This window comes from Ostrinia furnacalis, unplaced genomic scaffold, assembly GCF_004193835.3.
Source record: "Ostrinia furnacalis isolate ACB-3 unplaced genomic scaffold, ASM419383v2 OfSCF0526, whole genome shotgun sequence".
In the NCBI taxonomy this organism is placed as follows: Eukaryota; Metazoa; Arthropoda; class Insecta; order Lepidoptera; family Crambidae; genus Ostrinia; species Ostrinia furnacalis.
This window is the reverse complement of record NW_021130765.1, coordinates 492,478-519,523: the sequence shown is the minus strand read 5'-3', so window position 1 is coordinate 519,523 and position 27,046 is coordinate 492,478. Positions and strand designations below refer to the sequence as shown.

The following is a 27,046-nucleotide window of genomic DNA, read 5'->3' as shown; positions in this document are numbered from 1 at the left end:
AATACACTTTATAATAAATAAGCAGCAAGTGCACGCAACAGACAAGCTCGTTTCATTTATGTATTAAATGAAACTAGGTACAGAAAATAATGAAGTTAAAATAAAATAAAATAATAACAAACCGCTCAAATGCTATATTTTTTCAAATTGAAGTGTAGTTTTATTCTTAACCTACCCACACTGCAACTACAAAACCAGCAACCTGCTTGGCTTCCATTACGTAACGCTCAACAGTTGCTATCACAGTTGCTATGNGTGTGAATAGTTTTTCTTAATATTTTATGTACAAGTAAACATGTATTAAATTTATACATTTGAGCTATTGACATTAAGCCGGTTTTTCTATAGACTTCTGTTGTCGGTGTTAAGTAGGGAAATTGGAACAGTAGTTTTATAATTTTGTTTTGCGATGTTTGTAGTTTTTTCAAGTTCGTTTTGGGAGCGCTACCGTAAACTTCGATCAAATAATCCAGGTGGGGTTTCACTAAGGAGTTGTATATAGTGTACCGAACAGACATGGGGAAGCAGCGAACGTTGCCACGGAGAATAGACATAAGGGATGTTAATTTAGAACGAGTCTTTTCGATGTGAGGTTTCCAGGTGAGGCGGTTGTCAAGCGTAAGACCCAGATATTTCTCAGATTTTACTTGGTTTAATGGTTCGTTGTTGATGGTTAACGGATCAAAATGGGAGATTTGCTTATTTTTGGCGCTAAATATTATGTAATTGGTCTTGGCTATATTTAGAGTTAATAAGTTACACTGAAACCAACCAAACAAAGCGTCTAAGTCTTTTTGTGCTACTTGCGCCGTAGAAACAATATCATCTCCAAAGTAAAACAAACAAGTGTCATCGGCATACAGAGAAACATCACCGCATAGACCCAGATCGCCAATACCGTTTACATAAATAAGGAACAATAGTGGCCCCAGAATAGATCCCTGCGGAACACCATATATGATTGATTCTGCTGAACTCTGCATATTATCGATCCTAACAATCTGGTATCTATTTGTGAGATAGGACTGGAGCATTTTATGTACCATTCCCTTAACGCCGATCGATTCCAATTTTTGTAGAAGTAATTTGTGACTTATCGTATCGAACGCCTTCTTAAGATCGATGAATATACCAAGGGCAATCTTTTTGTGGTCGATTTCCGTTTTAATTCTAGTTGTAAGATCTATACATGCGGACAGGGTATTGGATTTTGGACGAAAACCGTATTGCTTACTAAAGAGAAAATTAATGGAATTTAGGTATCTTTCCAGTTGTGTATAAATAACCTTCTCAAACACTTTAGATATAACAGGCAATACAGATATGGGCCTGTAGTTGCCTGCATCAGTTCTATTACCCGACTTAAAAATTGGACTAACCTTGGCTATTTTCAGTGAATCAGGGAAACAACCTCTCACTAGGCACTGGTTAATACATTTCGTTAATTCAACTAAGATACATGGCTTAATACTCTTAACAACTTTACATGTTATGCCGTCTAAACCGCTGCTGGTATTTGGATTTAAATTATCAATTATTTTTCCGATTTTGTCAGATGCAACGGGGTCAAAAATGGAAAACTCACATTGGGAATTCTGCCTATGATACACTGGTATATTATTTAAAGTAGGTATCTGATTAGCCAATGTAGAACCTATGCTAGCAAAAAACGAATTAAAATGGTTACATATATCTGCAACTTCGGTAATCTCACCTGAACAGGTTACAAGTTTAGCAGGGGCAGCGTGGGCTTTAACTTTCCTATTGTTTAGGTTGTTAATAAGTTGCCACATTTTAAGCGGTTTGTTTACACAGTGTTCAAATAGTTTCAGGTAATAGTTAGATTTTGTCTTCTGTATGTATCTTCGCACTCTTCTCTTCTCTGCAAGGTATTCTTCTTTAGCTATTTCATCATTCGGTCTTCTAATGTGATTGTATCCTAGTTTTTCTCTTGTGCTTATTGCTTTTATGACATCTTTATTTATCCAGTCTTTATTTAGAGGGTTGAGTACCTTAGTTTTTGTTATCTTGCATTTGGTAATGGCTTCAAGTAGCATTTTTTCCAGCTTATCATAATCACCATTGCAGTCACCGAGCTTCATCGTGTTCAGTTCTCCGGGTAGTTTATTATAGTTGATACTTTGATATTCAATTTTCAAATTCTTTTCTGGTTGAAGTTGGTGAATCTCTAAGTAAATCTGTTTATGGTCTGATATTACTGATTCCACAATGGCTAAGTGGAAAGTGTTATTCTTTATATTAGAGCAGACATGATCAAGTATTGTTTTTATATAATATTTATGAAAGCCAAAGGTCACTGACTCATTCATCACGAAATCTCAGAAACTGTAAGTGCTAGTAGATTCTCACTAAGACTAAGACAACGGGATTTTGCCAACTTCAACCCATAAGGGTGTAAAACGGGATCCACAGTCCACACGTACGAAGTAGCGGGCGGCCGCTTGTATTGCTATATTCCAATGACCATAACGCCCTACTTCCAGCACATTGGCACCTCGCCCACACAGATGAAGTGGCATTACGTCACGCATGTGTTTGTAAACATTGCGTTATCAATCTCGTCTCGCGTGCGCCCGCGCAGTTATTGGTTATGGTTATGGCCAACTGCCGCTACCGCGGGCAGAGAGTTTTGACTTTGTTGGCGTTTCTGTGGCAGTTAGAAATGGACACGCATTTCCTGGGTTTAATTTTCTAGATTAATTGAAATTGTTGTTTTCAAAGGAAAGTAAAATCTCACATGTGATTTGATTTGACCTAAATAGATTTGAAATAAAATTCCTTTTTTTTGTTTTTTTATTGCCTAGTAATTAGTTTTTATTATTTTTAATGATTTTATCATCAAGGTTATCTTACAGGTAACTGGCCTAAACCATTTATCAGTAGTGGCTGTGGTAGTGGCAACAAAGGCTCTCTTATGGGCAAAAAATATACTTGGTCACGATTTTCTACGCTCCAAAACATGATTCGCCAATAATGTGGTTTATTCTGTTAATATTTATCGACCAAAGGTCTTCTTTTTGCAGTCACTATCGTTTCTATTATTAGGATCTCATAAGAAGTGGATGATTGGGCTCATAATTAAATTTTATTTTTAAAGCTTTTTCAAGGTTTGATTTGAATGAAACCAACCAATGTGTAGATTCACATTGGCGTCTTTGAGTGTGTCATCTCTCGCAGAATAAGGTCCGTACTTCATTATAAAGGCCCTATTTTCAATAGCAAAATTTTGGTCAAATAACTAATTAACGATATAGTAGGTAGGTACTCTAGTCTTATCATCGTCATCTTTTCAGCCACAGGACGTCCACTGCTGAACATAGGCCTCCACCAATGATTTCCACATCGCACGGTTGGTAGCGGCCTGNTTTATCCAGTCTTTATTAAGAGGGTTGAGTACCTTAGTTTTTGTTATCTTGCATTTGGTAATGGCTTCAAGTAGCATTTTTTCCAGCTTATCATAATCACCATTGCAGTCACCGAGCTTCATCGTGTTCAGTTCTCCGGGTAGTTTATTATAGTTGATACTTTGATATTCAATTTTCAAATTCTTTTCTGGTTGAAGTTGGTGAATCTCTAAGTAAATCTGTTTATGGTCTGATATTACTGATTCCACAATGGCTAAGTGAAAAGTGTTATTCTTTATATTAGAGCAGACATGATCAAGTATTGTTTTCGAGCTTTCAGACTCACGTGTGCAATACTCGGAATCTACTTTGTTTAATATCAAGAATCCAGTCTCTTTTAACATCTGCTTATAGGCTGTAGACGGTCGATTTCTTTTAAGTAGATTGTAGTTAACGTCTCCAAACACCAGTGCTCTTTTTCGTTGTAATAATTGCTCGGAGTACGTTTCGAGAAATTTAGGGTTATTGGTTCTCTCTGGTTTGTATACGGCGCCTATGTCCACAGAAAATTTATCCAAGTGTACCCATAGAAAATGATTGTCGTCTTCACAAAGATCGTGGATGTAATTGTGTTTTAAGTTCTTGTGCACAAATATCGAAACTCCACCTCCCCTCATTCCACTTCGGTAATTATAATAATGTGCATAATTTGGAAGTTGTATACTCTGTCCTTCTGCTTCTGTTTTTATCCAGGTTTCAACCAATACAATCACATGAATTTATATAATTATTAATAAGTATTTATATAAATTTAATAGATCGTTATTGCTTTATTCTCTGAACTAAATATATATTTTATTCGCGTGTTGCCGGCATATACAAATAATATGCAAATTAACATTCTTTGACTCTAAAATCTTAAAACTCGCTCGTCGAACCGGTTGGTGTATCTATATTAATTGCTGTCACCATTCAAGTTTTTATTAATAAGGGCCAGTGACGTCAATGCGTTAGAAAGCAAACTATTTAGGAATTCCACTATATCTAATAATAATATTAACCGAAATACTTATATCACATTGCTAAACGATATTTAAAGGGCATTAAATTAAGCAAACACAGAAAACCATTACATTCTTAAGTAAATGAGTTTTTTTTCGTATCACGTTTGGACTGGTCACGCCTACTGTGGTCACAGGTTGACAGGTGTACTCAGTCGAGTGTCAAAGTAAAAAATACTGTGTGACTCTACCATGTTAATGACCGGATTAAGGTTTCAGTAAAAAATATAAAACATTCCTGTGTTATTTTTATTGGGAGGAATAAACATACATAATACAGGGTGGCCAGGGAGAGAAAGCTAAAAATTATCTCCTAAACTAAGCAAAATCGTAGAACATACATGGGGGTGATTTAGATACACCTTGATGTAAGGAATCTACATTTTAGCTTTCAACGTCAACTCCCTGGCCACCCTGTATAATAGTTCTTGCAACTCACGAAGGCGAGTGAGCATTACCTACTTGTATGTGTATGTGCACATGCACAGCATACTGTCTATCAAACGATAGCATAATGTCTATCAAAACTTTTGAAAAACGAACAGTAGCGAGCCACACATGTAAAGCTCACTCGCCTCCGTGAATTGCTATATAATTTGAAAACTGATCATAACTCGAGCACACACCTTCTAATGAACCTATGTACAGGTTTATATTTATCACAGTCACAGACTGCTGTCTCTGAGTCACATCATGTAAATTAATACCTGAGTGTCATTTTGTAATCCCAACTAATATTATAAATGCGAAAGTAACTCTGTCTGTCTGTCTGTCTGTTACGCTTTCCCGCTTAAACCTCGCAACCGATTTTGATGAAATTTGGCATAGAGATAGTTTGAGTCCCGGGAAAGAACATAGGATAGTTTTTATCCCGGTTTTTGAAACAGGGACGCGCGCGATAAAGTTTTTCTGTGACAGACAAAATTCCACGCGGGTGAAGCCGCGGGCGGAAAGCTAGTGGACCATAATCTGTCTTAGAATTCCCACGCTGTTGTTACATATCTAATCTTAAATATTACAGACACGTATGATGGGAATATGATTGATGTATTGCTTCAATTAGAGCGTGTCAAGAGTAATTAATTGGATATTATCGACGGGTGTCCGGTTACAACAGTAGCCATTGATCGCTCGGCTAACGTAACGATTCTTCCGGAACCATGGATCTATGTGGATGACGCTTTAAACGGTTATTTTCAGTAGTTGTTCATCAGAAAACAAAAGAAAGCATGAAGCGCTTTTTAGTCATCTTCCGGAACCATGGATCTATGTGAATGACGCCTAAAACGGTTATTTTCAGAAGTTGTTCGGAAACAAAAGAAAGCATGAAGCGCTTTTTAATCATATATGTAGTGTTCGATTTTTTTAGCACAGGCCACTTCATTACTGAGCTATAATATTACTCTGTCAATTTTTGTCTCCGAGTGTCTCTACGTAGCCATTCAGTTTTAAATAAAAAATTAATGGAGTCAATTCTCATCAGTGTAGATTTTACAGCTTAGCGGCTTAGCCTAACAAGGCTTATAAGATTAGTTGAACCCAAGAAAGATAAATATTTTTAACACTCATGTGCATAAAATTTAACACTACAATAAAATCTTTTTCAACCTATATTTCCTAAGGTCAAAGGACTCTGCTACTACAGTACTTCCTTCATTTCAACATAATTTCGTATGTATCGAACTAATCGACTTAATGACAAAGTATTTAAACTAATTGGATTGGAACGTCTTCAATATTCTCAGAATAGCTAATAAGCAAGCGTTAGGATTGGTAGCGAGTGCCGCCCAATCATATTTAAGTGTGAAGGGCATGCGCGTTACTGGTTACACAATATTGAAGAAGGGGCCTATAATGCATTACAATAGGATATCATCAAGGTAAAGTCGTCGATGAAACGCCTATTCAGATCATGCATAGGGGATGGCACATCAATCTAAACACTGAGGCAACTTAAATTGAAACAATTAGGTGCGGTTTTGCAAACAAAAAAAATGTCTCATGATGACTAAACTGGATATCTCATGTCGTGTACTTGAATACGATGTCATACATCTCATTATTTGTAAATAAAACAAATACAAATGATAAGACATCTTCATAAACTTGATATAACGTCATCATTGACCAAAAACAAAAAAAAAACTAGTTCTGCATCTGCATTAGGAGACCTGTTATAGTTAATAATAATAAATAAACGACTTACCAAATGACGTAGCAACATTGGTGATCAAGGCCGCTAATCCTGAAGCAATGAAGAACCGCTCCGGCGCAGGGTTCAAGCCAATCATGTAATAGGCTATGGTCGTGAACACCAGAGGTATGGTGGCGAATACAGGCGCTTCTGCCAAGGTTTTTGATAAGAAATACACGTCGGCTCGGTACATCCCTGAATGGTGTTCTCGGATGAAGATTGGCAGTTCGGAGCAGAAGACCTGTTCAGTAAAATCTAAATAAAATTCTGTTCAAATGATGTCAGTGACACTTATTAGTTAAATAATACAAAGAGTATCAATTTGTAACGATCACTGTGCAAATTATTTCAGCGTACTCTACTACGACTACGACCTTGCTACGAGATTTTCTCGTAGCAAATAATGTAGAAAATGTAATTAACATAGTATTTTGACTATTTTTTTAGTCAACATAAATCAATAATAATCTTAATTAAGAATTAGATGGCCTGTGTTAAATATCCAAGGATGGTATTATTTCTCAGTTACCCAATGCTCAAAAGGCGGGTCCACATCGGACGATTCACCGGACGATTCAGAGTGATTTTTTTTATGTGACAGGAGGCAAACGAGCAGATGGATCACCTGATGGTAAGTGATTACCGTCGCTCATAGACACCCGCAGACCCAGGGGCGTTACAGGTGCGTTGCCGACCTTTAAGGTGAAGATACGTGCGATAGCGTGTCGCACGAAGTTAGGTGCCCGGATCGTGAGGATAAATTATATTTTTAATCACATTTCGAAATTTTCTCATCACTTACGTTGATGACGGCGAATATGTTCTGGAAGGTCATGTTGGTGAGGAACATGAAGATGGCGCCGTTGATGTTCATGACGCCGTCCTGGTCCAGGTGCTGCCCGAAGTAGATCACGCCGATCAGGATTGACACCATCTAATCAGGTCAAAGTTGAACTATCAGTCATCATCATCATCATCATCTCTTTAAAATGCTCACTCAACACAACTTCTGCGACACAGACCTGCAAGCCTAGTGCAGAAGTTGTGGTTTTTACATTCTAGAAAATGATGATTTGTGAATAAAAAAATTACAAAAGCGAATAAAGTATTTGGCCTATATTCCCCAAGCTATCGCGCCAGCCAGATGAGTTAGGGAGGTTCGTATATGATCCCTTACTCACCCTTTATGATATGTACCTAATTGGAAAGATTGGGTATGATAATATTATGATCCCATTCTACTTTATCGGAATCACCCGGCTGCAATGTTTTTTTTTATCAAAGTGGTTAAATCAGATCAAAATTATCTTTATTTGTTTAGACTAATTAAATTAGTACTTACAAATCGTCAAATGCTCTTAAGGAGCCTATACATGTCTCATTCTTTTTTTGCCCTACCAGCGCTTCGAGACAAACATTTGGCAAGTGCTGAGAAGAAGCGCCGCAACAAACTCAGTCACCACTGTCTGCCGGGTTACATTGTTTGTCAGTAGGTAATTGGCGGTTTAATAGAACGGAAAAGCTTATCATGAACAAAATAAACACTACACAAAGCAAAGAATACTCACAATAGTCTGCAAGAAGCGCACTTTGATCAGCATGGGCTCCTTGGTGACTGAGAGCCATGACCTCCACAGAACCGCTCTGAATTGAGCGCACCACGACGCCTTGTAGGGCGAGCGGCGCGCGCGCAGGGCGGCGGCGCCCGCCCACGCCGCGTCCGCCCAGCCCGTCGTTAGTTTGCGCTTTATAAAACAAGAGCAGCGTTTACTAAAACGTTTAAATAACGTCTCATAAGTTTAATCAGTAATATACAGTGGAACGGTCTTTAATGACTGAGAGTGAAGGGCGTCGCAGGACCGCCCTAAACTGAGCGCACCACAACGCTTTGAAGGGCGTGCCCACGCCGCGTCCGCCCAGCCGGTAGTTAGTTTGCGCTTTATAAAACAAAAGCGGCGTTTACTAAAATGTTTGAATAACGGCTCATAAGTTTAATCAGTAATATACAGTGTAACGGTCTTTAATGACTGAGAGTCAAGAGCGTCCCAGGACCGCCCTAAACTGAGCGCACCACGACACCACCCGCCCAGCTGGTCGTTAGTTTGCGCTTTATAAAACAAAAGCAGCGTTTACTAAAACGTTTGAATAATAGCTTATGAGTTAAATTAGAAATATATTGGCTCTTTAGTAACTGAGAGCCAGGATCGCCACAGAACCGCCCTGAACTGAGCGCACCACGACGCCTTGTAGGGCGAACGGCGCGCGCGCAGGGCGGCGGCGCCCGCCCACGCCGCGTCCGCCCAGCCGGTAGTTAGTTTGCGCTAGGGCAAATCATGATGTACAAATCAATAATGTATTTTTTTAATATTAGTAATTTGCATTGCACAAATTACTAATAGTCCCGTTAGCCCCTCGTCTAAGCTAAATTATGCTTGTATCACGTGTGAGCTCACCAAAATAGTTGAGCGGCGGCGGGCTTCGAACCCGCCGTTCCTTGGATAACAAGTCGGTCAGTCCGACTTTTTCACCGTTTGGCTATCGTGGCTTCGAATTCGTACAGGCTTGCTGTGTAGAAACTATAATTCCTTTAGCTATATTTAATTTTTAATGCAATTGCACGTAATATTATGATGTACAACGGCGGTGGACGTAATGCCTGCCTCTACCATGTCACTTTTTCTCAGCCTCGCCAGCGTGATAGAAACTGTCTTCGGACATGGCGAAGCTAATACCGAATGGTGAAGCTACTAATGAACGTGTGTATTCAATGGTGTGCCTGACACCCCCAAAATTTAATACCGTAGATGACGTGGTTTACCTTAAGTTATTAAAACATAAGCCTACCTCCCTCATCAGCGCATTCTCAGCCTCGGCAGCGAGTCGACAACCAATTTCAGACTTGGCGAATGCTGTGCACACCGTGTCAATGGTGTGCTTAGTAGCCTCCTCCCGTCCTGGAACTCCCGCTAATAGCTGGATGAAGTGGTCTGCGGGGTTGTAGTTGGCTGGACAGGCTGCTCCTAGCCTGAATAGAACATATTTTTTGATGCAAAATTCCGTAAGCTTAGGAGTATCTTAAAATCTCGTGTTTTTGCAATTATTTGTCCCTACAATACACGGATTAGCAGCTGAAATTTGTAATTTTCGAGAGCAGCAGATGGAATCAAAAATATGGATAGCGTGTAATTCTTCAATATATTGAGGACCTAGACCTCAGATCATAGAAAGAGAATAGATATGAAGTCGCGCGTAATTACAACGAGAACCAGTGTCCCCACATTTCCCCCACCACAGCTCCCACACACACATTCAACTGTGTAAAAACAAAGCGACTGAGAGTCTACGACAACATGTGCAACCGGCTTAAAAGTGCTGTGATTGGCCAGAAGGCATGCCTTATGGCCAATCAATGGCCGCGTGACGTGACGCACACATTGAAAACGCTAGTGAGAGAACAAAGATAAAATGGAGTCGACAAGATATCGATACTTTAAATCGCTAGGGGCAAGGATCGAAACTGATTTCACAAAATGCTTATGTATGAAAACCTTTTTATTATTATACGTTTTTATTAACTACTATCACGCATTTACTTTTTAATTATGGCGATCTAAGTACCGCATAATGTTTATCAAAAATAATGCCTATATTAGGCTTTCAACTAGCTCTTATAGTAATTACATAGTTGACAGTTACTAATTACTTCTACTGTTATTTTTTTTTTGTAAAATCTTATAATCGCAAGTAACAAATCATTTTTTTATTTAAAATTACAAAATATAAAATTATAATTTACTTCTATTTATCGATAATAGGAAACCGCATTAGAACACGAGCACGGCACTATGTTACGACCGGCACATGCGGCCGTACTGTGTATTTTCACTCGACAGTGGATATCGGAAGAAATTAAATACATTGCGCAGTAGTTGAGCATGACATAAAGTGGTTGCTAACTAAATCGTCAATGTACAAGTGTGTTCGAATTTTTATCACCACTGATTTCGATATCGCAGTAACTGTTACGGCACTGAATTCGTTCGTAAAAATGTTTAGTTTTTTTTATTTATAAGCAAAATACCAATGGATTTGCAATACTTACATGTAGTAAATGACTCCATTGTTCCTGTAGTTCTGCGTTTCACTTGTTTTATTGCACGTAACGACGCATTATCCAAAATATCGGAGAACATTTCCTTAGTACGACTGAATCGCGACTAACCTAGCTACGCGGCCGATGTTCGTTTCTGGGCATATCGCGGAGACACGCGCCACGCCCCCGTTTCACATCTATTCCCTTCTATGATCTGAGACCTAGACCGATTACAAAAAAAAATCCAAAACACGAAGCTATTTCATTTCTTTTTCATAATCTTGATTATGAAAAAGAAATGAAATAGCTTCGTGTTTGGTGTATTCGAGATACAAAGGAATTTCTCTGCGACAGTCAAGAAATAATTAATGTTTGCACTTATTCCTGTGAATTCATAAGAAAATATTAATCTAGCTAAACCTTTAAACAAGTGCACATTTGAGACTCATTTGTTAAATGCAAAAATCCTAATAACAATGATGAACATTCAATCACTTACTCTTTGAAGAACTCAGTAGCTTGGTCTGGCGAGCCCAAGAAAGCTACTCTGCCGTCAGCCATGATGAGCAGCTTGTCAAACATGGCGTAGAGCTCAGAGGAAGGCTGGTGAATGGTACACACCACCGTCTTGCCCTTCTGGGCTAGGCCTTTGAGTACCTGTAGAGGGCATAGGTTTTGTCATCCGTGTAGTCGGTCAGTAGAAATATAGTAATTTTAAAAACTAATAGTATAACATAGTTTAATGTTAAAAACTCTAGTTCTTCTTGTTTAAATAAATAAACGGCGGAAACATTCGCCGAAGTGTGAAAACATTTACTTTATGAAATGAAAGTATTCACAATATTGTAGCTTCCTCCATTTCTTCCAAGTTTTCTGTTTCGGTTACTGTCTATTGCTGCTACCAATCTAGTTAGTTACAACATTGGCTTCCCTGAACCTGTTCCTTCTCAAAAATGCACATAAATGTTGAGTTAAAAAGCGTTTCTTAGATTCAATTGAAAAAAAAACGTGACCTTTTGTTTCTTTAAATATCTCTATCTAACATTAAATATTGAACAAGAATGTAAGATTTAATGCCATTAAGATACATACAATTATGTAAATAAGAATACAAACCTGTATAACATTTTGGGCCATAAACGAGTCCAGTCCAGAGGTTGGCTCGTCGCAGAACATGAGAGGAGGGTCTGTGAGGACCTCGCTTGCGAAGGAGAGCCTCTTCATCTCACCTCCAGAGATACCCTTGAGGCGGCCTGGGATGCCGATTACTGTGTTTTGGCATTTTGATAGGGCCAGCTGTGTAATGGAGATAATGCCTTACAAATTGTTCATGGTGGATATTTTATGGAATACGATTGTGTGCGATACAACTTAAATATTTGCAAATGCCTATAAATGTCCTGTGGAGTAGAGATGTTTTTCCATACACCAGTGTTTTTCAACCTGTGGGTCGTGAAGCCTCTTTAATGGGGTCGCGACAGGTCGTAGGAACTAGAACTACTTCGTATTCGGACCCTTAAACATCTTTGTATCATTATAAAATGCATGAAAAAAAAGCGAACGATCGCAAAATATTTTTTCATCCTAGGGGGGTCGTGTCATAAAAAGGTTGAAAAACACTGCCATACACGATAGGGGGCTAAAATATCTCCCAAATCTCCCAATGCTCAATCCACGTGACTCTACAAAGTATAAAGTAGGCCGCATCACTATTTACATAACACGGACCGTCTTCTACGTGCGAGTTTGTCTCTGTGATAGTTTTGTATTTGTCGCTCCATTTATTCCTCTCTCCTGCAAGACAGTTCATGGGACATGATTCTTTGCCAAAAAATATAAGAGTTTCAGAGATGGAAAACCGTAGTGGCATATTATACCAATAAAATAAACTACCTATATTTTTATGTGTTCAATGAAATTGCAGAATTACGTCTTTTCAGCGCTACTCTTACAAAACAAGCTAACTTTTAGCCCTACAAACTACACATCAACAAACATGAGACTATTTCACACGTTGTTTTTCTCGGATGCCAACAAGATTGCCTTGTATTGCATAACACTAACATCGTTTGGAAGCTGACAAATCGAAATCATTTAATGGAGCCCTTCATTATCATCAACACATTAACAAACCGCTATCGTGGTCACAATCCAAGGTGTTAGGAAAAAAACCCGTCCATTTTATCAAAAAGTAACGACGTTAAATGGAATGTAGTTAAAACCAGTCAATTTGCGTAGATCTCAATACATATTTACTTTGATAAATTGTGTAGATTAGTCGTGTGGAGTTGCTGGACTCCCATCGGCCGCGTCCCCAGGTGGTGGATAGGGGAACGCCTCCCAGATATGGGTGGTACTAGGGAAATCAAATACCTAGCGCGAACCAAAACCAGTAGGCATGGGCGTGCCTTTAGTCTCGTAAGATACGGCCTAGGGGATCTCACCCCGACAGAAAAGACAAAGCTGTGGATCAGTTAAAACTCATGAAATGGCGGAATCTAAAACTAATCTACCCCAGGAGGGTACCACTGATTGTGGAGAATCCCTCTCTGAACCCTGTTCTCTAGGACATAGTTCAGGCTGCCCTTCGGATTCTGGGGGGGGCAAATTTCGCTCTAACAACATTGCAACTTCGAAGATAAATAACCAAAAACTTAACCTCACACAGCAAATTTTTCATAGGGGAATGTTCACAAACAGACCAAGATCTAACTCCTTCAGTGGAACATGTCTAATATCAGATTTACCTGCAACCAATGCACAACCCACTGAGATACACTGCACTGAACAAGGTGACAAAAACGATACACAAAACTGGCAAGAAATCAACGATCGCAAGAGATCCAAAAGACCCAGAAATAGTCCTGAGACAGTGGAAAGAAGTCAAAAACAAACCAAACTTAACTATTGGCTAGCAGCCCCTGCACCTATACCAACATCAAATAGATTTGCTGAACTTGAAACCACTGACCAAGCACATACAACAGAACAAATAGTAAAACCTCCACCTTTCTTTATTGACAAGGTCAGTAATATCCAGCCACTATCAAAACTACTGGAAAATGTGGCTCAAGGAGACTACGAAATAAAAATCTTACAAGGTGAAAGAGTTAAAATCCAGTCAAAATCCAAAGAAACATATTCAACTATATATAAAGAACTTAAAAGCAGAAATACAGAGTTTTATACGTACCAACCGAAACAGGAGAGAAGCTTCAGAGTTGTACTAAAACATATTCATCACTCAACTGACGTTGATGAAATAAAACAAGCCTTGGAAGAACTAAACCATATACCCAATAACATATGGAATATTAAAAACAGCAAAACGAAAAAACCCCTTCCAATGTTCTTTGTAGACTTGCAACCGAGTCCTAATAACAAGGATATTTACGGCATCAGATCACTTCTTAATTGTAGAATAAAAATCGAACCACCAAGGCCTAAACGCGAAATTCCACAATGCTCCAACTGCCAACAATACGGACACACACAAAAATTTTGCCACAGACAATCTAGATGCGTGAAGTGTGCTGGACTTCATCACACAGCAGACTGTCCTAGAAAAGAACGCTCAGATAAAGTGAAATGCATACTCTGCGAAGGTAATCATCCTGCCAACTACAAGGGCTGCATTGTATATAAAGAGCTTCAAAATATAAAATATCCTACTCAACCCAAACATCAGACACTCAAAAGATCTGAATATGTCATGAAAAATAGTCAAACCAAAGCAGAGAGTAATGACCCAGGTAAATCATACGCAGCAACCGTGAAAAGTAACTATACAGAATCCAACAAAGATAACGCTCCAAGTACAGAACAGAAACAGATGTCAGATATTCTACAAACCTTTAATACCTCAATACAGACTCTCATGAACCAAATGTTAAAAATGACTCAGATGATAACTGAACTCATGTCAAGATTACCGTTGCATTCGATACGCTAAAGCTCTGTGTATGGAATGCTAACGGCCTGTCAAACCACTCGAATGAGTTAAAAATCTTCCTGAACACATATAAAGTTGACATTATGTTGATCTCTGAAACCCATTTTACAATCAAGAGCTTTCTTAAAATCCCCAACTACACTTTATATCACACCATGCATCCAGATGGCAAAGCACACGGTGGTTCAGCCATTCTCATTAAATCAAACATCAGACATCATCAAATCCAAGCATACTGCAAGGACTACATTCAGGCTACTAGTGTGGTTGTGTGTGATTGGACTGGTAATATCACAATATCGGCCCTATACTGCCCCCCTAGACACACTATTAAGGCAGATCAGTTCAATGATTACTTCAATACTCTTGGAAATCGTTTCATAGCAGCTGGAGATTATAACGCCAAACATACCTACTGGGGATCCAGACTAACATTACCAAGAGGTCGCGAACTACTCAAATGCATACAAGCAGGAACTATGAACGTAACTTCAACAGGTCAACCCACATACTGGCCTTCTGACAAGGAAAAAATACCGGATATCATAGATTTCTGCATATTCAAAGGCATACCACAAAGCAGCATCTCCTGTTATAGTTGCTGGGACTTATCTTCGGATCACTCACCTATTCTGGTAGAAATAGGAGCAATTTAAAAATTAAATAAAAATAAATTACAGTTTTTGAACTATAACCCGATCGAGCTAACTGCGCACCTCTCGCTGGAATGCGAAACCCTCACACACCTCCCCGCGTCCTTCCCGCCCGTACCAGAGCGTTGATGTGACGTCACAGCTGCCAGCTGCGCAGTTAACTTAAGGCGATTAGAGTCCTCAATGACCTTGGGCGTTTGACCTTCACGCCGCGAGCAACACCCGCGTACCCCGCACCAAAAACTCCGATTTGACACCGATCAAAAATACACGGGCATAGGTNAAATAGGAGCAAAGTTCAGAGAAACTACCAAAAGATGCACATTGCACAGCAAAAGGACTAACTGGCCCCTATTCCGTGTCCTAATAGACGATATATTTTGTGAACCTATTGCACTACAAACAAAAGGTGATGTTGTAGACGCCATAAAATTTTTCACCACGAGCATTCAGAGTGCAGCATGGAATTCAACCCCAATAAATCAACACAAGCTTGTTGAGCAACACATACCCTCACACATTCTTGACAAAGTTCGAGAGAAAAGAGCGCTTCGCAAGCTATGGCAGAAAAACAGATGCCCTGACACAAAAAAACTCTTAAACTACAAAATAGCAGAACTAAAGCGTATTCTTGAACAAGACAGAAACGCAGGGTTTCAGGCATACCTGGAGAGCCTCGATTCCACCGCTGCTACTGACTACTCACTCTGGAAAGCGACAAAGAACATTAAACGGCCTATAACTATTTCCTCACCACTGAGAAGAACAGACAGCAACTGGGCTCGTAGTGACCAGGAGAAGGCAAATACATTTGCTGAACACTTAACAAACGTCTTTCAACCCCATCCCTATGAAGGCCCACCAGAACATGAGAAAATGGTGCTGGAATACCTTAAAGCAGAAGACTTAGATGAAAAGACACCAATGAAGTTCACTGCGAAAGAGGTCAGAAGAGTAATACAAAAAGCCAACCCAAAGAAATCACCTGGATATGACCTGATCACCAATAAAATCCTGCAGGAAATGCCTGATTCTGGAATAATATTACTCACAGCAATATTTAACGCGGTATCGAAACTACAATTTATCCCACCAGAATGGAAAATTGCACAAATAATAATGATACTAAAACCAGGGAAACAACCTGAGGACCCCAAGTCATACCGGCCTATTAGCCTACTGCCCATCCTGTCTAAAATATACGAGTCGTTATTATTACTACGGTTATTACCACTGGTAGAACAGCACGGACTAATTCCTGACCACCAATTTGGGTTTCGCCGCAAGCACTCCACTATTGATCAAGTTCACAGGCTAGTAAATGAAATAGACAAGACCTTTGAAGCTAAAAAGTACTGCGCCAGTGTCTTTCTAGACATATCTCAAGCATTTGACCGAGTTTGGCATGCAGGTTTATTATTCAAAATAAAATCCTTACTCCCCAAACATGCATACGAAATTCTGAAGTCTTTCATAGAGGATAGACACTTTCTAGTCCAAAATGGCGAAGCACTCTCGGGTCTTCGCAGTATTAACGCAGGTGTCCCACAGGGTAGTGTATTGGGGCCGCTACTTTACCTAATCTACACCTCAGATCTTCCGACATCAGATTGCATAACTACTGGAACATTCGCCGATGACACTGCTATCCTAGCTTCCCATCAAGACCCAATAGAGGCATCAAGAATCCTACAAACTGGACTAGATGAAATATCAAACTGGCTAAAGATGTGGAGAATCAAAGCGAATGAAACCAAATCAGTCAACATCACCTTCACCTTGAAAAGGGGAATCTGTCCGGGAGTTACACTTAACAACCTCGAGATCCCCCAAACAGACAACGTACGATACCTGGGCTTACATCTTGACCAACGGCTCACGTGGAGAACACACATTTTTACCAAGCGTAAACAGCTGGGACTGCAAGTACGAAAACTCTACTGGCTAATAGGCCGCCGATCGCAATTGTCAATGCATAATAAACTTCTCCTGTATAAGACAATACTAAAACCTATCTGGACCTATGGTATCCAACTATGGGGCACAGCCTCACATTCCAACATCGAAATCGTACAGAGATTTCAGAACAAAATGCTGAGAATGATAACCAATGCTCCCTGGTATGTCACAAATGAACAGCTGCATCATGACCTACAAATCAACACAGTCAGCCAGGAAATTGTACATCATACAAAATCGTACAAAAAACGGATCACAAACCACCCCAACCCCTTGGCGAGACCTCTGATGGACGAAACCCAGACACATCGTAGACTGAAACGAAAAACTCCACAGGACACACTTAAAACCCAATAAAGTGAAGTAGGATGTGACACAGGCCACATACCGAGCAAGACATGACATATCCCAACAAACATACTACTCAATGTTCCAGCAAGGCAACAGATTGTAGTGAAAAAGAGAATAAAAAAAAAAAAAAAAAAAAAAAAAATTGTGTAGTAGATATTGTTTCACTAAGTGCTGTGTAGTATTTGTAAAATTACGTTTATAAAATACGGAAACTGAATATCATTTAGTTACTTACCTCAGTGATGACTTCTTGAACTCTACGCATGCGCTGTGTGTAGGGTATATGCCGGTCCATGCGCACCAACGCCTAAATTTTGAAAATAATAATTTAATTTATGATTTACGCATATAATTTACGAGGATTACCATAATCTTAATCATAAAGTGACAAAAATTACCATTATTAAACAAATATTACGTTATTTATTGCTCATTTATGACAGTTACTAATTACAGCAAAAAAATAATCATGTTGTTAAATGTTAAAGTTTAGAATATTTATTAGCAGACGATGGGCATTTGTCGGATTTTTACTACCATACCGCCCACAATTCAAATGTTACGAGTAGTTATGGTTATGATAGCCATTGGCGTGAAGTCATTAGCATGATAAAGCAATATTGTCTATTGTTGAGATATGAATTGGCTCTACAGCTATACACATTTCATGTTTTTATAGGTCAGTTTCGACAGTCATTTATCTAATCTAAATCAATAAGAACAGTATCTGACTTCTATGGGAGGGGTTCTTAAGTTCAGGTGGGGATTCTTGGATGGCTCAAACTAGCGAGTGCAGGTGTGGTTTTGTTCCCCAGTTGACGAAGCACATGATGTCGTGCCATGCGTGCCCAAACAACTGCACGCAGGAAGATTTAATGAAGGCTATACTGACAACGCCATTCTTGTGGCTGGGCCGACGCTATGTAGGTTTATTTTCGACACGACAAGAAGAAGATGGGAGGGGTAAAAAATGTTGCTCTAGTCTTAGGCCCGGTTTCCAAAAAGGCGGGGCAGAGCGGAGAAGTGTTTTGAATAACCAATCAGATTTCATTATTTACACTTCTCCTCTCCGCTGCGCCCAGCTGCGCTCCGCGCCGCCGCTGTCAAATTCTATAGAAAAATTAATCCGCCCGAAATTTCTCCGCCTTGGTGGAAACCAGGCAACTTCTACCAAAGGTGCCGATACGTACCTGAAAGATCAGATGCTCCTTGACAGTCAACGTGCCAATGAACAGATCCTGCTGCTGAACGTACGCTGACAGCGCTGTCAAAGCCTCGGGGGTGGCTGGCTGGCCGTTAAGCGCTCGCGTGCCACTGGCCACTACTCCACTGGGAGTTCGGAAGGTCAGGGTGTTGAGCAGGGTAGTCTTACCGGCCCCTGAGGAGCCCATGATTGCCAGAAGCTCGCCAGGGTATGCTGCGCCGTTTACTGACAAGAAAAGTTATCTATTTAAAAAAATTCAAATCGGAAGAAAATAATTGCGTCGCTGCTAAGGGTATGCCGTTCGATCCCCACACGCAGGGGAAAATTGTTTCCGAGGAACACATCTTAAAAGTATGTAATCTTTTCCCAAACAATGAAGCGTATTGTTTTCTGATTCTTTTATTTGCCTCTGGTGTTCCTACTGTGGCCAACAGAGATTCAAAACAGTCTATCAAATGCTTTACACCCAATGTTTTATTGAATTGAATTGATATCCTAAGAAATCTTCAATGTTTCTTACCATTCCTAAGAAGCTGCTTCCTCTGCTGAAACATGCGATCCGACGAGTTCCTCCACATGTTCCAGAACCTTCTGCTCCTGGACCTGTTCTCGGTGGCGAAGGCGTTGACGTCAGCCCAGGTGTAGGTGACCTTTTCGACGCCTCCCCCGATGGCGCCGTAGTTGCGGTTTGGTATGGACAGAGTGACCTCACCGCCGCTAGTGCGGGGTGTCTCGACTGGCGAGTTACCATCCTAGGAAGCAAAAGATAGATAGAGAGAACACACTTTATTGTACACCATACAAGAAAGAAAACAAACGAATAATATAATTGTAATGCTGTATTCTTTTACTGTAGGTACACTAGTTGGTGCTAATTTTTTAACTATTTTCTGTTGCGAACTACATATACTACGGAGGTCGCTGTCTACGGTTGTCTTCCCCGAACAATGGGAATGCCTCTTCAAGACAAGAGCAAGGACTTCCTAAGCATGTAAGTATCACCCTAGATTCGTCTACAGTTAATATCAAATTAAGTTGCGGTTGAATATCAACCTACGGCCGAAATAAGAAAACAAGCCTATGAACCTAATCGGATATATCACTGAAAGAAAGATTCTGAAAATCGTAAACCGTTCTTTGAATTAGGAAAGAAGTTTTTACTTAGGTAAATGACCTAATTCAGTGCAAAATGATACGGTTATTGTCCCCCTCAGTACCGAAAGCTGTCTCTATGAGCATTTTACGCGCCATCGACTCCCGCGCACGTTACGCAAACGATACGCCGGCCGCGGATCAGCTTACTGGAGAAATCAACGATGTTACACATACCAAGCATGTCGAATAGATATGTCGTGAAAACCCTTTCTGTAAATTTTGTAGATTTGAAGATAGAATACGTGACAATTCTAATTGGAGAGAAAGAAAGATGTTGGAATGGTACAATTTAGGCAGTCTTTATCAGTAGCGGTAGGAAGCGATCTCCTCCATACAACCTAGATAACGAGCAAATAGCTATTTTGCTTCTATTGAACCTCATTTTCAGTTAGTATCTACAACGTGATACAACTGTTTGATCTGTAGCTAGATATTCCCTTTTGTTCTATTCAACGGTCTGAAGTTTCTTTGCTTGGAAAAATATTAAGCGCGTTGTTATTATGAATTTGTTAGTAGAGGTATCCTAGAATCCTTTCTTGGTTGGACTCGTCTAAAAACTACAGGCACAAATAAAATTAATAACAATGAAAGTGACGCAACATTGTTATAAACCCCGAAGCCCCAACCGAGTGATGGCCGGAAGGAATTAGACCCCTCGTTTTATCGGTTTCCACCAGTTCCTATCGCGTTACAACTCAACACGTGATACGGAAGCTAGGCGCCTGGGCCCGCGCTAAGTTTGCCGCTAGGAATAACAGGATTTGAAAACGGGTGTCAAATTTTGGTTAGTTTAGACCTCCCCTCAACTATTAGTTCCGGGCCGTGTCGGTTTTGAGCCTATTAGACTAATAATCCCAGCGGTATTGAATTTCGGTAATTGATATTTAAGTGGGTTTTTAATATCATCGTAAAATAGGTGCTAAGCTAACCATAACCACAGTAAAACGTTTGCCCATTAACATCAAAGTTATCACTCAAGCAAGACCAAACTCCATCAATTAGGACGCGATACACAAGTCCTATATTCTCCGACATCTTGACAAAGCTAATCTTCAAGAACTTTGCATCTCAGCAAGCGTACCTAGCGGTATAGCAGGATATAACCGATTGAATGAATTGGAGACAATTAATGGGCCCAACCGTAGACCTTTGATCGACATCAGTCAAATCTTACAAGGGGAATTTTGTAATGTCAGTCAATAAAATCATACACATGACTTACGGGACTATTCCCACCTCTCGTTCCCACCACTGCAACTCCTGTGTACCTAGGTAGGATCTACAGCTTGACCGCCACAAAAACCCAACCAATGAAGGTCAAGTTTGTCCCGGGGGAAAGTTAAACTGTCATTGGACCCGCAACGAAATTAATCAGAAGAACATAGGAGGAGTTCGAAATTAAGGTTCGACTTCCCTCCATTGCAAAGCAGATGACAGGTGACAAAGGTTTAAAAAACCTTTAAGAAAAGATTATAAAAATACACATGACTTCCCAAACTTAGTGTACCTTTCACCAAAGGTGTAGGTAATTAAAAGTGAGACATAATTACCGATCATTAAACATTGCATCAACAATAAATCGATTACACCACGATTACAAGCCTTCATCGTAGTTAAGTTCACATGTCAATCTGAACGCTCAAATGGTAACCCGAGAATTTGGACTGGTCCAAAGTCAAACCGGTCCACTAGGTCTTGTCTCCGTGACGGCCCACGGAATCCGAAGATGGAACAAAAACCCGAAGTGTTACTAGAAACAAGTTTCTTTTTTATAGCACGGGCACTGTTTTAGACGGGAAATTATCATTGGCCTAGTGGAGTGGCTTGATTGACGCTGCTATTAGTAGCAGAACTTTTTTGTTTTGTTGCTATGGAATCAGTCATTTAATGTTTGTTGTGGTTAAAGACTGCGGTCCCTTTTATATTGTTTTTGATATATTAAATACACTAAACTTTCTTACAGATCAAGTTTTGGATCTGTGATTTTAGTAACAAAAGTTAAATTTAATTTAATATCCCCTTAACTTTAATTTCGCGTAAGTTTTTAGAAGATCCTAGAAGCATAGATATATTCTAATAACAATAACATGCAAATTAATGTATTTCTATTTATTGACATGGTTGCGATATCTGGCACATACAAGTAGATATTGTAAATTACTTTTTATTATTACGTAAAAGTTAAATTTCCGTCTTTCAGCATCCGTTCAGCATTAGAAACAACCATAAATCTCACAAATGATATTTAATTAAAGAAATTCTAACTAGCTGCATATTTAAGAACTTATTTCTTTAGCTATAACTACAAAATTCTCGATAAATAGATGAGACGGTTTCGAAAGAAAAATATCAACTGCGTTCCACAAATAAACCAGTTGCTAAGGTCTACGAAACCCATTAGATTCTTCCACTATGGTTTGGGACCTTGAAAGAATACAGATTACATGGCGCTTATAGGTACTTAGGTACATAAATCTGTATTTACAGCAGTAATACAAAATTTCAATAGTTCTAGATTCTTAAGGGATATTTTTATAAGAAAACAGTAACAGGTAATTCATTTATTTGACGTAAATATTTAAATACATGGACTGGAAAGTGTATATTTCAAAAGTGTTCCTACACTGGTAAATAGTCAAATAGTCTTGTTTGTAAGTATACTAAAGATTATTCAGTGGCAGACGGGTAAATAAGGAAAAAAACAGTTTTGATAACTAAAACAAGGGTAAACAAACATCTTACCTGCGGAGTTGCATTGAAAGCGACCGTCTGGTTGTCCACAGACGTCGATATCAGAGGCTCGTGCTCCTCAGTTCCAGCCGTCATTTGGGAATCAAAAAGTACACAAAATCACTAACACACCACTTTCATAGTACACAACACAGGTTTTGGCGGCAAGTTTGACAGCGCGCGGCGACTACGACGGGACAAGCTAACGCGCCGACTGTACCCGCTACACAAATCGACTAATCACAAATGTTCGCGTAAAGTGTACATTTCTGAGATCTCACTAGTGCGGACGAGCGAGCTTCGAGCATTGCCACACTATCAAATAGTTTTCTTTACTATCATTGTGCATACTCTGCATGTAAATAATTTCGTTTCACAACAGACAAATGACAATCGTGAAACGTCTGAGATAACTCTTTCGTTATTTTGACTGTGTGCACTATTTAAAAATATCTTGAACTGTTTAGTTTTCAAACAGTAACCAAATAGGTAAATTTCATTTTTTCAGTCGGTTTATTTATTTTGATTTTTTTTATTTAGACAGCATTCCGAGAAATTGCATGTTTTCTTTTCTTGACATTAACACTTCTCAACCACTGCAATGAATGCAGATTTGTTCGTGAATTTCTTTTTAAGATAATAAAAAGACTTAGTTAACAACGAAAGTAAAATTTAAATAAGTAGGGCCGGAATAAATACACAAATATCATCGTATGTAAATGTTTATTAAAAAAAACATATTTGAGATAGCAAATTAATTGATCGGTAAATTATTTATACAATATATAAATGAATACCCATTCGTACTTCCGTTACTCGTATGATTATATTATAAAATGACACATGACAAAGGAACTATTGTATGTAGACTCGAGTGTTTCATGACCCTTTACAATATGTATTAATTTACCAATATGGCTAACATATTCCTTTTATATATATAACTTAGTAACTATTTCACATAACATTGCGTTAACATACCTACACTAACTCCATTCATAATAGTATTATTTGGTAGATTACTTGAAAAATAGATACGCCTCATTGGAGTTTTCAATCCTTTTATTGACATTCTGTTCATGTCTGTAATTAATAAAAATAAAATCGTACATCTGAATCTGGGAAATTCATTGAAGATAAACTTGTTCAAAATTAGTTTCACGAGACGCCTACACGAATATACCATTTTTACTAAAAACAAAACGATCTTTAACATTAATCTCACTTAAAATAATTAATAAATCAAATCTGCATCTTAATGTAATTGTTGAAATAATCAATAATAATAACATACAAGTTAAAACATCTTGGCAACATTCACAAAATGTCAAATAGTCTGGATACTCCATAATAAAATCAACAAAACTTATGTCAAAGTAAGTTACAATGGACTAAGGCGATCTATTTACGCTTTACACATAAATAAACGGCGATATTAATATGTACATTGCACAAACGGATCTCGTGTACCTAGTGAACTTAGTACGGTATATTTAGCTTCTTATTTAGCACTACATAGGAAGCATATTCGGTTACAGATACCATCAGCCAGGTAATTAATCTACTTAATTCACACTTCGATATTTTGGTGAAATATGAGATATAATAATAGTAATCGCGGCATATTCAATAGTATATTAAACTAAAACTATTCATATAGATAGTTAATATTTTGTCTTTGCGGTTATTTTTATTACTTACAAAAACAACAAAAATAAACTTATCAGAATGGATTCTTAAACTTAATTGTAATAAATGTTTTTTCTATATTTCGGTTGCGACGTAAATTAATAATAAACATAAGACAGGAAACTGGAAACATAACATAAATAGGTTCTATGTATTCAAAATGCTTCATGATAGTAAAATAAATATACGTCCAAATACAGTGTCATTAGAATGCATAAGATTATTATTGGATTAAATATGTATGATTGGTGTATATCTACTAACCATATAACAAGATATTTTAAAGAGGTACATACTATATTTTACAACCGTTACTCAGATAAATTCAAAACTTTTCAATTATGAAGTTCAATATGAGTAATATTTTGTATACAAGCTATTATATTTCATTTATTTGTGATTATAAGAGTATATTCGGAATAACATGCATTTAGTTCTTATTATAAGAATAATTTCAGGTGTGTTGCATAATTCAATTAAATATACTTATATTAAAACAGTTTGTTGCTTTCTCGCCGTAAACGTAATAATAAATTATTTTTTCATTTCGTCGGAAGTAAATTCTTTGGAAGTATTTTACTGAGAGTATGTAGTATTGATCAGGTATGGAAAAGTATGGAATACAATTTATACTTACCTATGGAACGTAAACTACATATTCAAGGCTTTTAAATGATAAAACGTGTATGAACAATTTTAGAACGTATTGACAAAATATTATAAGCTAGCTAGATAATTATTTTAATTATAGAAAATTGTTGATAGCGGTAGAATAATAGCGCATCGAAAGCCTGTACTATAATTGAATAAATAATGGATTATTTAGCTAAAATAATATACAAATTTCAGTTAAATCGAAATAAGCCAATTATTTATATTTATTTATTAATGTTACACAATCACTATAAGAAATTACATGCCTTATAGGACTGTATTTTTTATTGAACTATTGCTAATCAATTGATGGCAAATATTTTGTTTAAATCCGATTATGTTAAGTCAATAGTAATACAATTACTTCAGATAATAATGTCTATGCCTTGGTTCTAAATTGTATTAATTGCTAGACAGCATTTCTGGCGTGATTCACTAATGTATCGCGGTTTGTCTTATCTATGGCTAAGGCGATCAGTCTAGTTACTTATTGGCAGTGTGTACGGATATTGGTGGATATTGACTGACCATAAACAACAAAATCACCTCTATGTTTTCATTTTTCTCTGTCTCTGCTCTCAAAACTTTTGTTTCTTCATAGAGCTTGTATGGAAGTTTGTGTTGATTTTTGAAGTCCACTGATCGATTGATTAATTAATTTCAAATTAAAGTTTTCTAACCTCCCTTGTGTGTAAAACAAAGTATTAAAACACCATATAATTTAAATAAACAGTGTTTTGTCTCTTCATCCGATATTAACACTTGACAGAAAGTGTCAAAGTATTTATTAAATAAAATGGACTCAAGCCACAATTTTCAGCTTGGCTGGCCACCACCAAGTCTACAAATGACCTGGATTGCTCGATCTAATAAATCATAATCAAAACCACATCAATGTATTCGGTTACGAGCGACAGATATGACAGTAACATAATACATTTCATTCTGGACAGACTGCACGTATGATTTTCTTCGTGTACAAAAGTAGAATTCAAGGAGTAATCTACTTTGAAAACTGGAGAGTAGAGGTATTTTTGTTCATATGTCTTGTTGCTATGGCCAACAATGTTCACGTCATGAACTGAAGTTAAAATTATTTGACCATAAGTAAGTATACGTAAACGGTCGAACGTTTTGGTTATATGCTTGTAATAAGCTCTTTTTGTCATACAAATTCTGATTGCACTGGCAATTATAAAATATTTAATGAATAGGTCAAACCATTCAGACTTTTTATTTCATTGAAAACACTGCGGAATTGCAATGAGCGAGGTTCATGTTAGAGTAGGCGCACACCGTTGATTTTTATTTGGCCGATAGTTGTGCCCGATTTTAAATTGTATGAAGAATCGGCCAAATCGAATCGGCGTAGTGTGCGCACTCCCATACATGCCCATACTGATCAACTGCCCGACTAAAAATCGACGGTGTGCGCCTACTCTTAGCTGGATACACTACAGGACAAAATGACCTAAACGTGACGGTGCAATTTCGCTTTGTGCCCTGCAAATTGAGGAATATCAACAGTACATCAAACTTTGTCACGAAGTCAAGATTTTTCATCAAACTTTAGCAAAATATTTGGCAATCAATTCGTCCTGTAGTGTAACCACAGCTTTAAATTAATAATCGACAACGAGCGAACATTACAATGCACTATTTGTATTTATTATCTATTTTAGCAAATTGAGTAATTTGACTGATTTGCATCTTATATTTACTGAACACTACTGCAGAATTATCGAACAACTATTATGTATGCGAGGATTACACCTATTGATTCTGTGATATGTCTAATCTAGTCGAGGTATACATTGTTTAGGTCTTTTATGTTTTTGCGTTCCCGTTGCATAATAATATCGTTATGCAATTGCTATATTATGCTATTTCTAATCTAAGTTACATCTTAGTGATCCTAGCCATAGTACTGATGGATAATTTGGTGGTATCATGGGAAAATCTCACATCGATTGGAGTTGCATAACA

At 38.1% G+C, this 27,046-nt stretch overlaps 1 protein-coding gene across 1 annotated transcript in view; it reads right to left on the bottom strand.

The window, feature by feature from the left end:
* Positions 1 to 23,001, bottom strand: part of w (eye pigment precursor family transporter white) — a 32,803-nt gene extending 9,802 nt beyond the window's left edge. The window contains exons 1-10 of the mRNA XM_028322824.1: positions 22,730 to 23,001; positions 19,353 to 19,584; positions 18,819 to 19,057; positions 17,864 to 17,935; positions 11,830 to 12,009; positions 11,213 to 11,370; positions 9,465 to 9,645; positions 8,189 to 8,365; positions 7,423 to 7,554; positions 6,633 to 6,861 (exon numbers count right to left, since the gene is read on the bottom strand). Coding sequence (XP_028178625.1) covers positions 6,633 to 6,861; positions 7,423 to 7,554; positions 8,189 to 8,365; positions 9,465 to 9,645; positions 11,213 to 11,370; positions 11,830 to 12,009; positions 17,864 to 17,935; positions 18,819 to 19,057; positions 19,353 to 19,584; positions 22,730 to 22,813 — 1,684 coding nt within the window. The 5' untranslated portion in view covers positions 22,814 to 23,001. The remainder of the gene's footprint in view (positions 1 to 6,632; positions 6,862 to 7,422; positions 7,555 to 8,188; positions 8,366 to 9,464; positions 9,646 to 11,212; positions 11,371 to 11,829; positions 12,010 to 17,863; positions 17,936 to 18,818; positions 19,058 to 19,352; positions 19,585 to 22,729) is intronic.
* Positions 23,002 to 27,046: the final 4,045 nt, after the last annotated feature.